Here is a 16,008-nt window from a genome sequence, read left to right on the forward strand (position 1 = left end):
AGATTTCTGTGCTCTGCTGTAGACCAGTGTCCTTGGTTCCTGGTGGATCGTACCCAGAAATCTGGGCCCTTGAAAGACTCCAGTGATTCTGTAGTTGTTCCTCAAGCTGGCAGTTAGGGGTGATTGGGAGGTGATCTGTACTCATAGTTCTGTTCCTGAGCACTGCCCACCCCTTTTTAAGTTGTTAAAATGTTTGTGTGTATGTGTTGTTGTTGTTGTTGTTGTTTCCTTTGTTTAAACTCAGGTTTATCCAGCATCCAAAAAACTTTGGGCTAATTGCATCATACTTGGAAAGGAAGGTAAGAAATGGTTTACATTGAGAATGTTTATAGGTTTGTGATGTTCGCTTCTTTAAACTTTTTGTGCTCTAATACACAGAGGTAGTTACAGAGAACTGATTTTTATAGAGGGCTTGATACAGAAAAGATTCTTAGGTGGCTAATATAGTGATATTTATAATTAATAAATCATAAGCACAGTCTAATTTTCACAGTTAACAAAAGACTACTTGATACTGTAGTTCCCTAAAAACACATAGATTACAATGCTTTTTGAACTTTCATTGAATTTTTGATTAAAATATCAGAACCCTGATTTTCCCTGATTTTTTTTCCCACAGTGGATTGGATATAGTGTTTCTGAGCAACATACTTAAAAAAGAGACATTTTGAATATTTGCAGATATGCAACAAGAAAGAGAATTTAGTTACTGCCTAATAAGGAGGTGCTTGAATGTCTCTGATAGTTCCTGGTATCTTTTCATAATTTGGATTAAGAACACTGAAATTGTCCATTAAAATAATATGTATATTTTTAGAGCCTAGATATCTCTTAAAATGCAGGCCATGTGTTGCTCTTTAATTTAGACCTTGAGAATACCAGAGGTTTCCCTTAAAAGTGTTGCTTGATTTAAAAAAATGTTACTTCTTTAACTCCTCAAAAATAATTTATTTTCCTTATAGAGTGTTCCTGATTGTGTTTTATATTACTACTTAACCAAGAAAAATGAGAATTATAAAGCCCTAGTAAGAAGGAATTACGGAAAACGCAGAGGAAGAAACCAGGTGGGTTTCATTACTGTGCGGAAGGTGTTTCAGGGTGGAGACAGGGAGAACAAAAAGGGTATAACCAGGGCCTTGTATTTAATCATGTGTATTTTAGGGATTGACATTTCATTAAATAATGTGGATGTTATGAACATGTTATTATTTTGAAATTAATATATATTTAATGTGTGACATCATCTATTGTGAATGTGCTGTAAGTTTCTAGTATGACAAAACCAATGAGAGACGTTCTGTACTTCCATGTTATCTAAATTGTGCCTGTCACTGTGAGTAGCGATAATGTGAGAATGGGACCCGTGACACTTCATTTCATGCACCGTCTTTACCAGTCCTTTTGTCTGAGGAAGGGGGCAGGTAGAACCCATGAGAAGGACAGAGAAATGTAGTGTGGTAATGAGTGTAGAGGCTAGTTTACCCAAATACTGGGGGCCTCATTTTGTTTCAGAGTAACTTCATTTCTGGAGTTTAGAAACTTTTTACTCTGGAAAAACACTTGACCTTAAAAGACCGTGTTTAATGCAGTGCAGCGTACGTTTTTGCAGTTGCAGTTCAGTACTTTAAAAACTGTTTTCCCCCAAATAACTGATCAGCAGCTGTCACAGCTCCCTCGTGCTTTACCGGTGCGGCTGCTGGGGCGATGTGATGGCCGTTGCTCTCCCTGTCCAGGTTCATCTTGGGACTTGGAATCGCGCGCGTGAACTTGCACCGCTGCTGACTGCCGACCCGCCTTTGTAAATCCTCCTGGTCTCCCCGCACAACCACCCTTTCTTTGCTGAGCCACCCCGCTCACCAGATACAGGCTGACCCAGTGCCGTCATTATCCGTAGCCATGACCTTTTTGTGTTTCCGGGGCCATTGTTTCCTGCAGGATACTGCTGCCTCACGGGATGTGATTACATATTCGTTGGAAACGGTATTTCTGGTCAAAGTGCAGGGAGCGTTTCATAAGCCAGCTGTGGTGAAATGCTGCTAGAGGTTGAGTAAGCTGAGGTGCCCTGGGCGTGCATTTTCAGTGGATTGGTGAGGGGTCGAGAAGTAAAGTTGCAGTGAGCAGAAGGGGGTGTGGAAGGCGAGGGAGTGGTAGTAGTACAGGTGTGCCCTTGTCTGTAAGGTTTGCTTACAAAGGAGAATAGAGAGATGGGCAGGGGGCTGACGAGGATGGGGAGCGCACCTGGATGCTGATGGGACTGATGTTGTGGATGCTTGTGAAGCTCCGTGAAGAGTTCCTGCCCAATGGGGAGCAAATCAGATGTTGTCAGTGGGGCGGGAAACACTGTTCCATCAAAGATGCTGGGGCTTCCCACAGAGAAAGTGGAATCAAGCTCTTCTAGCTAGAGATGCCAGAGCCCATCTGTGTTTTAAATGAGTTTCAGCTACAGATTTTTAACAACAGCTTTGTTCCTTATTACCAGCTAGTATTTATAACTTTAATTGAACTTAGTTTTTAGAAGTTACGCATTTTGTAATTATAAGTTGTTTAAATTTTTTCAATCCCTGATAATGTAAGGGAATAATTTGATATTATATCTTAACATTTGCAGGATTAGCAGTCTGTTGCTTGTGATGGTAGAGGAGAAAGCTGTATCAGGAAATTATGTGTGTGGGGAAATGCCTCTGTTACTCTGAAACATTGGTTTTCTCTCCTAAGGTTACCTGGGACACCATCTCACTGTTCTCTGTGGCACACTTGTTCTTGTTAAGTTCCAGCCATATTAAGAGTTTTCTTCTGCACATTCTGGTTCTGTGTGCTCACATCTGTGTCACATCCCAGAGTGCATTTAACGGAACTGAGATTGTCCATATGTGCTCTCATCTTGACCTGAACCTTAGTATGTCTGCCCCCAAGTTGGCTCAGGTTGGGGTTGGTCAGCCTTTCCGTCAGTCTAGTCATTCCCATGTTAGCTTTTACGTTATTACCGTAAACATTGTTTCTCTAGTTGTATATTTCTCTGATTGTTTTATTGGGAATTTGGGAGAGGAGAGGATTGAATGATGGAAATGCAGCATGGTCTTAGACCAGAATAACCTTACCTGTTTCTTAATTGTTTGTGTATTTCATTCTGTTTGTGTCAAAATAGGTGGACAGGTTTTCTGAAATTAGGTGGTATTAGTTTAGGGGCTTGCTTATATAGGACTGAATGACATTAGAGCTGATATCATATGAGAGGAGGAGCCACTGCACTTTTGAGCAGAATAGTATCAGATTGTAGTTGTGACAAGGTCATTCTGCCTTCTCTGTTGAGACTAGATTGTAAGGGAGACCAGTTAGGAGGTTACGTTGATCCTCCCAGCGGCTTGGACTGGACTCTAGAGGGGGCGGTGTTGAAAACCTGTCCATATCTGGATGTATCTTTGGACGTCAGGTAAAGAGGTTTTTTACTGATGGATTGATGGTGGGGGGGATTCAAGGACAGTTATCCAAGATAACCCTGAGTTTTGGCTTGTGGGGTTGCCATTTACTGTGTAGGCATGACTGAAGGGGTAGCAGATTTGGGGGGCAAAGTTGGGACATGCTGAATTTTAGATACATATGTCCAAGTGGGGATGTAAAGGGGGCAGTTGTAAGTAGAAGTCTGGAGTTTGGGAAACAGATCTGGGTTGGGAATGTACAATTTGCTGTATGGAAAAAGTTTAGAAAGAGTTCTTCTTCTTCTTCTTCTTCTTCTTCTTTTTTAAGGAATCTAGTTACAAGAACTTTTAAATTGGTGTGTCTTCATTTTACTCTGGTAGATAATAGAGATTCAACTAATTTGAAAGTCAACTTTACTGCTCTATTATCCAGTCAAGTTGGAATCAGTAGGAATTATCTTAGGTAATCCCAGAACGATGAGGGCAAATTTATTATAAGACTCTGTAGAGTTCTGCTGAAGTTTATCCTTTCTGTTTTTATTTGATTGCTTCACCCGTCCTCCCCTCCCGACTCTTACCATAGGAAGTCATTGTAATTCAGCCCTGAATGTGTTGTGTGCTGTTTGCCCAGAGAGATTCCAAGCTTGAGAGGTTGGATTTTTAACCTGGTATGGCTATAGGGAATCTTGCATATTATTTCCTCTGAAAGGGAGTTTAATCTGAGACTCATAGGGGAAATGAGACAGATAATCATATTTTTGTTAGACTTGTGTTCAGACATTATTGTTGGCAAAAGTTTTAACTCAGAATTCTGTTAGGTATTGTTGAAACCATTTCACAGTTCAACTTACTAGCATGCCATGATGGGAATGAATATGGTTCTTCATTAAGTTTTAGTTGAAGCTGTGAATATATATCAAAGATCAGAAGCCAGTCCTCAGTGTTACTCTGTGGGATCTAGAATTATAAGTAACATGCCAAGTAGTAATTTGATTCTGTGTGTAACATTTTTTGTTGGAGGTAGGAATTTCTTCTTACCTTCCAGCAGAAACTCTCATCTAATAAGTCTGTCACTGTGTAGCTAGAATTACTGTGATACCTGCTGGTGACCAGCAGCAAAGCAAGTCATTGTTTAGAAGCCACATTCTTCGTTTCCAAATACTTGATTACCTTTCACAAGAATTTGTACTCTTCCTTCATTCTGACAACATCTTCCTCTTTAAATATGTCAGCAGGTTTTTATTCCCCAAGGACATTGAGAAAGCATATACTTATGTAAATGTAGTAATGTTTGAAGTTAGGAAAGTTTTTGACTGAGTTGTTAGACAATAGTTAGGCTGTTTTAGGCAGGTTTAAAAAGTTGGGTGTAAGAGAAAGAGCTTTAGATCCAAAAAAGCTCTCTGTATATCCATGTAACCCTAGACGTTTCCCTTCACTTTTTGAGCCTTGACTTCCACATCTGTGAGCATGGAAGCAATAATACTTACCTTGCAGGGTTAACATAAGAACTAGTTGTGTGTGTGACATCCCTAGAGTGTGCTATTGGGGACAACTGGAGTGCCCAATAAATGGTAGCGACTGTAGCCTTTGTTGCCTTCATGATGGTGTGTTGTGATTGACAGCTTTTACTCTTCAGGAAACTAGTTTCAAATTCGGTTGGTTTAAAGGCATTAGTTTTAAAATAAATAAATATATATACATATACATATATGTATATACACACACACACACACACACACATATATATATATTTTAGATTTTGTTAATTTATTTGACAGAGAGAGATCATCAGTAGGCAGAGAGAGAGAGGAAGAGGAAGCAGGCTTCCTTCTGAGCAGAGAGAGTCTGATGCGGGGCTCCATCCCAGGACCCTGAGATCATGACTTAAGCTGAAGGCAGAGGCTTAACCCACTGAGCCACCCAGGCGCCCTTAAATATATTTTGATAAGATATTTTCTGTTTACTGACTGAGACACTTACAAAACTCAATGGTTAGGGGCCCGTGGGTGGCTCAGTCAGTTAAGTGTCTGCCTTCAGCTCAGGTTGTGATCCCAGGGTCCTAGGATTGAGCCCCGCATCGGGCTCTCTGCTCGGCGGGGAGCCTGCTTCTCCCTTTCCCTCTGTTTACTCTGCTCGTGCTCGCTCGCTCTCTGTCTCTGTTAGATAAATAAATAAAATGTTAAGAAAAAGACTTAAGTGGCTAAAGGAGGACCTCATTCTTTCTGTCTCTTGAATGTTTTCAGTTCTCTAGATGCTTGCTCTTAAATTTAGTTATTTCATTTCTTGGCAACTTAATCATCTACTGAGTGGGAAGTTGTTTATCTGTTTTCTGAAGACTCGGGCATGTTAATAAACACACATAGGGTATATATAAGTGTTAGGTATTCAGTCAGATATAGTAGAATAAATCTCAGCATAAACTTTCTCTGATCTTGTTATAGAGGAGTCTGTTGAAATTTCCTTGTTCTTCTTTTATCGTTATAAAGTACATAAAAATGGGTGCCTGAGTAGTTCAGTCAGTTGGGCTTCTGCCTTCAGCTGGGGTCATGATCCCACGGCCCTGAGATGGAGTCCTGCATCTGGCTCCTTGCTTATTAGCCTGGAGTCTGCTTCTCCCTTTGCTGCTCCCCCTGCTTGTGCACTCTCTCTGTCAAATATATAAATGAAAAGATTTCTTAAAAGATTTCTAAAAAAAAAAAAATACATAAAACTTTTTGTTTAGTTTTTTTTTTTAATTTGGATTTTGATTTTGTTTTCTAATGCCCTCCAACATTTACAGCGCACAGTTTGTTGTGTGGCAGACAGGTTTTGTGTTTTGAGATCCTCCCTGACAAAATAAAACCTTCTTTAATTGACCAAAAAGTACTAGGCTTAACGAGGGAGAAACCTGGACAGGAAGCTGTTGGGATGCCTCTGTCTGTCAGGGGACCTTCAGATGACTTTGCTTTTGACACTGTGAACTTGTCCTCCAGCTCCCCTACTAAAGGGCGTGAGGGCTGTGACTTAGAACCTCTGTCCCAGAGCGTGGGATTTGGCACTTCCTTTACAGATTTGCATGAAACAGAAGTAGTTGCAATCACTTCCTGTGAACATCGGAGGTTACTCCTTGGGCTCTTTATCGCTGGGAGCAGGTGTGGCCGTGGCTCTCAGTGCCTGTCAGCCTAAGGGAGACAGATGCTGGTTGCACACTCCGGCCCGCCTGGCTCTCCCTCTCCACCCACTGCTGCCTAGTCAGTGTGGATGGATTCTGCTTTGACGGGGGTTGTGCTCTGCAGCTGTCACACACTTGCAGAGACTATCCAGCAACTCCGCACCTTCTGCAGAATTGGGGGTTGTGCTCCAGAAGACATCCTGCCCCCGTCTTCCCATTGCCTGGTTGAAACAGGTGCTACCTTGCTTCTCGGTCCCTCACACTGGGGAAGGGGGAGTAAAGTCAGCTGCTGGCTGCATTTCAGACAGCAGGGAACGTGTGGGATTGCTTAGTTTCTTCAGAACACTGGTTGGCATTAGAAATAGAAAAGTATTAAGGAAGCAAGTTATATGTATCATCTAAGTCTAAGAGAACAGTGAAGTTCTTTACTCCTTTTCTGCCGAGTTGATACCTCGCTGTCATTTCTGAGGGCTATAAACCACTTTCTGGGTTAAGAGCCTACTCGCCAGGCAAAGGGCAGAGTTTTTCGCTAGTGTGCCATCCACTTTGTTCATTATGACTAATGGATGCTACTTTTGTAGCAGGTGAGTGGTTGGCGATTATTAGCATTTGAAACCAGCCTTGTGACCACTATGGTGTCCTAGGGAGTCAGTCAAAGGTGAGAAAAACATTCCCATTTGTAAAGCAGGTCTAGTCATGGTTGGAAAGTACACATTTGAAAATTTTCCTGATTTTTAAATTTTTGACTAGTAATAGCAAACACTCAAAGGAAAAGGGAACTGGCAATTACCAGAGTGAGAAATTGGGGAAGTCAGGTCAAGCAAGTGAGGGAACCATGGTATTGAGACAATTTAGTGAGGGGTTGGAGAGGAAGATAAGATAGAGCTCTTCCTCATGGGCTGTGAAGTTTCATAGAATAAAGGGACCAAGGGTCATGATGGGGACAAATAGCAAGATCAGCAACAATGAAAATGTGGGGTAGGTGGGGCATGAGTGGTGGTTGTAGAGATTTTCTGATTTCAAGATCTTGGAGGTAGAGCAGTGCCCACCAGTGATGGCAATTATGACTTCACCTTAGGAGAGTTTAATGAGCATGACCTCAAGAGTATTTCAGTTGTAGGATATTACATTGCTAGAAAAAGCATTGAGGTACATTTTAAAGTTGGAAGAATAGGGGCGCCTGGGTGGCTCAGTGGGTTAAAACCTCTGCCTTCGGCTCAGGTCATCATCCCAGGGTCCTGGGATTGAGCCCCACATGAGGCTCTCTGCTTGTTGGGGGGCCTGCTTCCTCCTCTCTCTCTCTCTCTCTCTCTCTCTCTCTCTGCCTGCCTCTCTGCCTACTTGTGATCTCTGTCAAATAAATTAATTAAAAAAAATTAAGTTGGAAGAATAATGGCAAGGCATAATGAGCCATGTGATAAAATCATCTGTGTGTTCTTTAGGAGTATTTAAGAAGTCAATCCATAATACCAAAACAGGAAAAAAAGGCATCATAGGTAGATTCTGTGAAATTTTTAAAAAGGAGGTATTTTTAAAAATACTGCAGTGCAGCAATGTTTTGGAAGTGGCAGTTGGGAGCAAGAAGGATACGGATTCTTATTTAGTTCCTTGTGGATTTGAAGAAGTCATGATACAGGACCTCTTGGAGAGGCCAATAAGGTCTTTGTTATCTTAAGAAAAAAAATCCAGATTTATCCAGTAGGTGAAGGACTTTGAGATGGTATTAAGAATTAAGGGAAATTGTAACTCGAATTAATGAGTACTTTTGTGTTGTCTGGTGACAGAACAGATAAGAGGACAGGCATTTATTAGGAGGCAGATTGATGTTGGCTGGGTCGGAATGAAAGATTGAGGTGGGAGGGCCAAATTTTTCAGAGAAGCGGGATAAAGGAACTTGGTTCTGGCTGTATCCGGCACACGCAGAGGCATCTGTGGTCCAGTTGTCTCCCAGGAACTTGGGATACTTAGAGGAGTAAGACTGGGTCCTTGTCCTTGAGGAGATCGTAACGCAGGGAGCCAGACAGACCCTGGTAACCCAGGGATGCACCACTTTGGGTAAGTGCCGCAGGCAGGTGTGGGCCATGCAGGTGGCAAGGTAGGGAGACCGGGCCTGGAGCTTCTCTGTGGAAATCAAGATGTAGCCTTTTGAACTGAATTTCAGAGGCTGTGTCAGAGTTTACTAGGCAAGGAGGGGTGGAAAGAGTGTTCCAGGCAAAGACATGAAATGCTGGGTGTGTATAGGTGAGTCCAGAGCAGCAACCAGTGTAGGAAAGGTGGGGGGTTGGAAGACGTACAAACGGACGGGGGGCTGTGTGCGCCAATGCCGAGGGGCAGTTCATCCTACTTAGCTTAGATGGTCTTGATTTTTGCATTGAATAAACAGAATACTGGCACAGAGTTGATTTCACTTGTTTTCCTGTAGAATCCCAATTTTAGCAAAGATAAAAGGGTCCCATAATCGTATTCTCTTCTTGTCTTTGTTCGTATTTTTAATTATAGAGTTGTAATTCTAGCTTAGAAATATTTGAGTGTTTCACTTCTTTTCACTCTGTTATCTCCTTACTGTTTTTGCAAATTACTTTAGTCTTGATGATGACCGTAGCCATTCTACTATTCCATCAAGTGAATGTTTGCGCAGAAGACTAAAAGCGTAAAGGTGTTCCTGTAGTATCATCTATAGTGATGAAAAGGTTGGAAGTATATTAGGTATCTAATTCTCAGGGAATGGTTTGTTAAATTATAGGTTATCAAATTTTAAGGTAGAATTGAAATGCTTGAGTGACAGATTAGATGTGGGAGTTTACAGAAACAGAGAGAACCAACCTCAGACTTCAGGTTTCTAAGTGGAATCTTAACACTCTTGCCTCTCTGATGGGTCCAGACACTAGGAACATCTGTGTGTGTGTGTGTGTGCATGTGTGTGTGCTTTTAAGCAGTACCTATGGAATATATTAAAGAGTGTGAGACTGATTTTTAATATGTTACCCCTAATTACATTGTAAGTGATCAATAAGTTAATTGCTTATAAATTTTTGTGCAAAGGTATTTATTGTAATTTGTCATCATAATTTGAGTTGTTTCTTTTAATGTTGAATTTGACAAATGATGATTCATTCTAGCAGCAAATTGCCCGACCCTCACAAGAAGAAAAAGTAGAGGAAAAAGAAGAAGATAAAGCAGAAAAAACAGAAAAAAAAGAAGAGGAAAAGAAAGATGAAGAAGAAAAAGATGAAAAGGAGGACTCCAAGTGAGTTAAATGATTAGATACTAGTTTTATTTTAAAATCATGGACCTATTGACTATCTTGAAGGTAAAAATTTTAGATAAACAAATGAATTAGATGTGCGCTTTGATCATCTAATGTGCTTTGACCTAATTAAAGAACAGGATATTCTGGTAAGTGCAACTTTTGGCTTAATGGACTTATTTGCCAGACATGAGACATATTTTTCAGAAGGGATGAGCTATAGTAATATACACTCATCAGAGATATATTGAATATAATTTAATTTTTGACTTGGAAGGTACCTCAGGATCTTTTTTTTTCACCTTTGATACTTAACACTCATGTAAAAATGCTGATAAATGGTTTTCTTTTCTATAATACCTTATATTACAGTTTCATGGGTTTTATTTATTGTATAAAGTGGGGTTTCTGGTTTGTTTGTGGTTCTCTTGCCGTTTGCCTTATAAAAGTAATTCTTGTTTACTATAGAAAATAAGGAAAAGACAGCAAAATACTTAACAAAATCAGCCTGGGATTCTGCCGCTCAGAGACCGCTTTTGTTGATGCCTTTATGCACATATTGGCGTCAGTGGTGAGGGGGCTTAGTGGCTCAGTTGGGTGGGTTTTTTGCAAAAGATTGGTGCTTTTGAGGCATTATTTACCCAGAGTAAAATTCACCAATTTTAGATGTGTACTGAATGTATTTGGACAAATATATGCACTGCTCTGATTCTTGACACAGTTGTGGCATAGTGTTTCCATCACTCCAGAAAGTTCCCACATGCTCCTTTGCCATAGCTTTCCCCCCAACTCCCCTGCCAAACTGTCCCCCTCTGGGGACTGCTCATCTGTTTTGCCTTTTCTAGAATTTCATATAAATGGATTTATGCGGTATGTAGTCTTCTGTGCGTGGCTTCTTTCACTTAGCATAATGATGTTGACATACATGCAAGTTGTTTCACGTATTGGTAGTTCATTCTTTTTAATATTTATAGTGCTATTTCTGGAATCCCCTTGGAAATACTGAAGATTTATTTGGTTTTGTGGCAACTATAGCCTGAAGCACTTGGTATGGTTGTTAAAGAGTTGGATACCCTACCATTGCCATTCTAATCTTCTACTTTAGGGAGAGAACTGTTGAAAACAATTTTTTTTTTTAAGTTTTTAGGGAAAACATTTATTTTCCCACATGGTTCTTGGATCTGCTCATATGGAACTGCCATATCTTGGTTTTCACTTTTTCCCTTAAATCTCTATTAACAAGCATTCATTTATTAGTGATGTGAGCCAGCTCTTATGGAGGTTGCAAAAGGGCATAAATGATATGTACTGTTCCCAGGTAGTTTATCGTCTAGCAAGGGAAAGCTAGGCAAGACGCAGGTACTGTTCATGATAGAGAAGAAAGCCTGGAAGAAATGAGCAGAATCAGGACAGGATGTTGGTAGACTGAAAAGAGGTTCAGGGTTACTTCTCTCTGAATGGTTTAGAGGACTTTATGCGGGAGCTAGTGGTTAATGTGGAGAGAATAAAAGGAACAGCACGAAGAGATGTGCTGCCATGAGAAATGGCAGATAGTGGTCTTACTAGACTGGGACAGAGGGTGGCAGGAAGAACAATGGAAGGTGGATTGGGGTTAGATTAAGTAAAACCTTAATGAAGCTAAAATAGTCCATGCTATGCGTTGTTTGAATGGATGGAATGGTTTCTTTCTCTTTCTTTCAAGATTGATTGATTTATTTTTTAGAGAGCCTGCGCAAGCATGTGTGAGTAGGGGGAGGGGCAGAGAGAGGGTGAGAATCTCAAGCAGACTGTGCTGAGCACGGAGCCTGAAGTGTGGGGCTTGATGTCAGAACCCAGAGATCATGACCTTAGCTGAAATCAAGAGTCAGAGGCTTAACCGACTGAGCCACCCATGCGCCCTTGGATAGAATGGTTTCTTGCCAAAGCTTTTCTGGTAGAATACTGACCCACAAGCAGCAGAGAATGGAGGACTGGAGATGTAAGTCAGGGAGTGGAGTATCAAGGCACTGAATAAGAACAATGATAGTAGGGGCATCTGGGAGGCTTAGTGGGCTAAGCCTCTGCCTTCGGCTCAGGTCATGATCTCAGGGTCCTAGGATCAAGCCCCACATTGGGCTCTCTGCTCGGCCCGGAGCCTGCTTCCCCCTCTCTCTCTGCCTGCCTCTCTGCCTACTTGTAATCTCTCTCTGTCAAATAAATAAATATAATCTTAAAAAAACACAAAAACATAGATAGTAGAAATCAAGATGGTGGAACTAGTGGGGGCACTGTTACTGAGATGAAATAACCAAACCTTGACATGAGATCGCATGTAGGAGGCAAAGAAAATGAGAAGAAGCTAAAGATGAGGCTAGATCTGTAACCCTGAATGAAGGTGATCACGGTGGTACTGTTAACAATGAGTGATGAGAATGTGGTGGGGAGCAAGAGGCAGAGTGGGGATAAGCATGGCTTGGGGCATGTTGAGTTTGTATTGATGGGGAATCCAGGTATATTGATAGGGATTCCCAGAAGGTATTTGGGAAGACAAGTCTGGATCTTAGGAGATTTAGTAGACTTGAGGTGTGAGTCTAAAGATACAGCTGGGGAGTCATCCCAGTGGAATGGATGTGAATGGGGTAACTTCACAGAGTTTTAAGGCAAGGGTGAGCCTTGGGAAATGCGAATGTGAACAGGGAGAGGAAGAAGGCAGCCTGCAGAGGGGAGAGCCATAATAGCAGTAGGGAGTATCAGGAGGCATGAAGTCCTAAAAGTTAAGTTGAATAGGATGTAAAAAGAATTGTCCTTAGGGTCAGTTGCAGCAGGAATATCAGTGCAACAAGAATTGAGAAAAGGTCATCTGAATTTGCAGTTAGTAAGTCACTGGTGACTCTTGACAAAATGTCTTTAAGATGAATCCGTAGTAGTAGCCAGATTGCTAAGGGAATAAAGAAGTGGAGAAGGAGTGTTGCAGGGTAACTTAGAGGGCAGTTCAGGGTGAAGGGGGAAAATTCTGGAAGAATTTCTTTTATTGAGGTAAGCTTGGTAAGCTACAACAGATTTTTGAAGTACATAATATTTGAAAAAAAATCAACACCTCCCATTAAGCAGGAGCCTTTGAGTCTCTGACTGTTGCCACCTATTCATTCATTTGCCAAAATGTACATTAGGGACCTTGTTTTTAAATCTAACAACCCTGGGAGGTACGTATGTAATACAGAGAATAATCTTCTGGTGTCACGTGTGGTGCTACTGCTACTAATAGGAGAACCCTTTATTTATTGATCAGGTTTCTCCTAAGTGGCTGAGGGAGGTTCAGCCCAAATACCAGTAGACACATATGATGTTTATTGTGTTCTAGGCACAGTTCTGAGCATTTTGTATAAAACTGAGCATTTTATATAAATGAACTCCTTTAATGATTGCAACAGCTCTATGAAACATATGGTTGTCATCCTCACTTACAGATGAGAAAAAGGCCTATGGAGGGGAGGTCGCTTGTCTAAGGTCACATTGCTGGTAAATCACACAGCTCTGGTACCAACTTGGGCAGCCTGGCTCCAGACTGTTCTCCGTTATAATGCCTGGGCCACACTGGCCTGTTTGCACATAATTAGTGTTGGAGATGGTTAAGAATACTGAAGCTGGTTTAATGAAGCAGTGCTGTAGACTGTTCCTGCAGAAAAGGTGTCTGTCTCAGCCTCTTCATTTCACAAAGGAGAAAACTTACCTTGAAGCCAAAGTAAGAACTCCAGGACTCCTGCTTTTTTGGTGTACCCCACTGCCTAGACACACTGGTACCCCACTGCCTAGACACACTGGTACCCCACTGGTACCCCACTGCCTAGACACACTGGTACCCCACTGGTACCCCACTGCCTAGACCCACTAGACCCACTGGTTGCGGGTCTAGGGGCTGTTCCGCTGCCATCCATTACTTCCTCATAGGGTGTTGTCATACATTATAAGGTGACTTGAAGGTGTTTAAAATTTGAGTCCATTAATGAATAAAGCAGACCTTTGTGAAATATCTTAATTTGAGCCAGTCAGAACCCTTCAAAATTGGGGCATGACAGCATCTTTCATAAATTTTGTTTTCAAAACAAACCTTCTTAGATGCATGTATCCTTCTAAATCACACAAGCTTTTTATCGGCTTCTGTTTCCAGAGAAAACACTAAGGAAAAGGACAAGACGGAAGGTACAGCAGAAGAAACGGAGGAGAGAGAGCAGGCCACCCCCCGGGGACGAAAGACCGCCAACAGTCAGGGCCGCAGAAAGGGCCGCATCACCAGGTCCATGACCAACGAAGCGGCAGCGGCCAGTGCTGCAGCTGCCGCCGCCACCGAGGAGCCTCCGCCGCCTCTGCCACCGCCACCAGAACCTGGTGAGTGCGCGAGATGGGAGTGAACAGGCCGTGATTTTGTGCAGGATTCTCTTGCACTGCTAGGGTAGAGCAGGAAGGTCCTCGGATATGGATGACCTAAAAATAATCTGAAAGTCTGGCCTTAAAAAAATGTTTTAAGGTTTTATTATTTATTATTTTTTAAGGTTCATTATGACAAGTACACTCCTTAATCCCCATCACCTTTTTCACTCATATCCCTCCCCTCTGGTGACCTCCAGTTCGTTCTCTATAGTTCAGAGTCTGTTTCTTGCTTTGTTTCTCCTTTTTCCCCCTTTGCTTGTTTGCTTTGTTTGTAAAATTCCATATGTGAGTGAGATCATATGGTATTTGTCTTTGTCTGAGTGTTCTTAGTATTACGATTTCTAGCTCTATCCATGTCATTGCAAAGGGCAAGATTTCCTTCTTTAATGGCTGAATAATACTCCAAGGTGTGTGTGTGTGTGTGTGTGTGTTATAGAGATATATATATACGCCACGTCATCTTTATCCATTCATCACTTGATAGTTGGGCTGCTTTCGCATCTTGGCTGTTGTGACTAGTGCTCCTATAAATGTAGGGATGCATCTATCACTTTGAATTAGTGTTTCTGTGTTCTTTGGGTAAACACCCAGTAGCTGGATCATACATACAGAGTTGTATTTTTAGTTTTGAGGAACATCCACACTGTTTTCCACAGTAGCCACGCCAGTTTGCATTCCCACCGGCAGCGCAGGAGGGTTCCTTTTTCTCCACATCCTTGCCAACACCTTTGTTTCTTGTATTGTTGATGTTAGCTATTGTGACAGGTGTGAGGTGATGATGAATGATGCTGAGCATCTTTTCATGGGTCTTTTGGCCATCTGGATGTCTTTGGAGAAAGGTCCGTTCATGTCTTCTGCCCTTTTGTTAATTGGATCATTTGTTCTGTGGTTATTGAGTTTTATAAGTTCTTTATATAGTTTAGATACTAACCTTTTATCAGATATGTCATTTGGAAATATCCTCTCCCATTTGTAGGGAGGATTTAGTTTTGTTGTTTCCTTTGCTGTGCAGAAGCTTTTTATTATATTTTTTTATTTTTAAGTTTTATTTGATTTATTTTTTTCTAGAGAGGGAGGGGGAGGGAAAGAAAAAAAATTCCAAGCAGGCTCTACATCCAGCACAGAACCTGACCCTGTGCTCTATCTCACAACCCTGAGATCATGAGTGAACCAAAATCAAGAGTCGGATACTTAACTGACTGAGCCACACAGGTGCCCTGGAAGCTTTTTATTTTGATGTAGTCCCAATAGTTTATCTTTGCTTTTTGTTTCCCTTGCCTCAGGGGACCTAGCTAGAAAAATGTTGCTATGGCCAGTGTCAGAGAAATTACGGCCTGTGCTCTTTTCTAGGATTTCTGTGGTTTCAGGTCTCACATATAGGTCTTTAATCCATTTTTGAATTTATTTTTGTGTATGATGTAAGAAAGTGGTCAAGTTTCATTCTTTTGTATGTTGCTGTCTGATTTTCCCAACACCATTTGTGGAAGAGACTTTCTCCCGTTGGGTATTCTTCCCTGCTTTGTTGAACGATTAGTTGATCATACAATTGTGGGTTTATCTCTGGGTTTTCTGTTCTAGTCCATTGATCTATGTGTCTGTATTTATGCCAGTACCATGTTTTGATGACTACAGCTTTGTATAATAACTTGAAGTCCGGAATTGTGATGCCTCCAGGTTTGCTTTTCTTTTTCAAGATTGCTTTGGCAATTTGGGGTCTTTTATGATTCCATAGAAATTTTAGGATTATTTGTTCTAGTTCTATGAAAACTGCTGCTGGTATTTTGATA

At 41.4% G+C, this 16,008-nt stretch overlaps 1 protein-coding gene across 18 annotated transcripts in view; it reads left to right on the forward strand.

Moving 5' to 3' along the window:
- The window catches only part of NCOR1 (nuclear receptor corepressor 1), a 153,056-nt gene that overhangs the window by 71,566 nt on the left and 65,482 nt on the right, over positions 1-16,008 (forward strand). For 12 of the 18 annotated variants that reach the window (XM_013049607.2, XM_045085424.1, XM_045085412.1 and 9 more), the window contains 4 exons: positions 245-299; positions 963-1,064; positions 9,687-9,814; positions 13,962-14,179. In XM_013049607.2, coding sequence (XP_012905061.1) covers positions 245-299; positions 963-1,064; positions 9,687-9,814; positions 13,962-14,179 — 503 coding nt within the window. The remainder of the gene's footprint in view (positions 1-244; positions 300-962; positions 1,065-9,686; positions 9,815-13,961; positions 14,180-16,008) is intronic. The other 6 variants (XM_045085415.1, XM_045085417.1, XM_045085421.1 and 3 more) reach the window with 1 other exon arrangement.

This window comes from Mustela putorius, unplaced genomic scaffold (assembly GCF_011764305.1).
Source record: "Mustela putorius furo isolate JIRA1106 unplaced genomic scaffold, ASM1176430v1.1 tig00000867_pilon_pilon_pilon, whole genome shotgun sequence".
Classification (NCBI taxonomy): domain Eukaryota; kingdom Metazoa; phylum Chordata; class Mammalia; order Carnivora; family Mustelidae; genus Mustela; species Mustela putorius.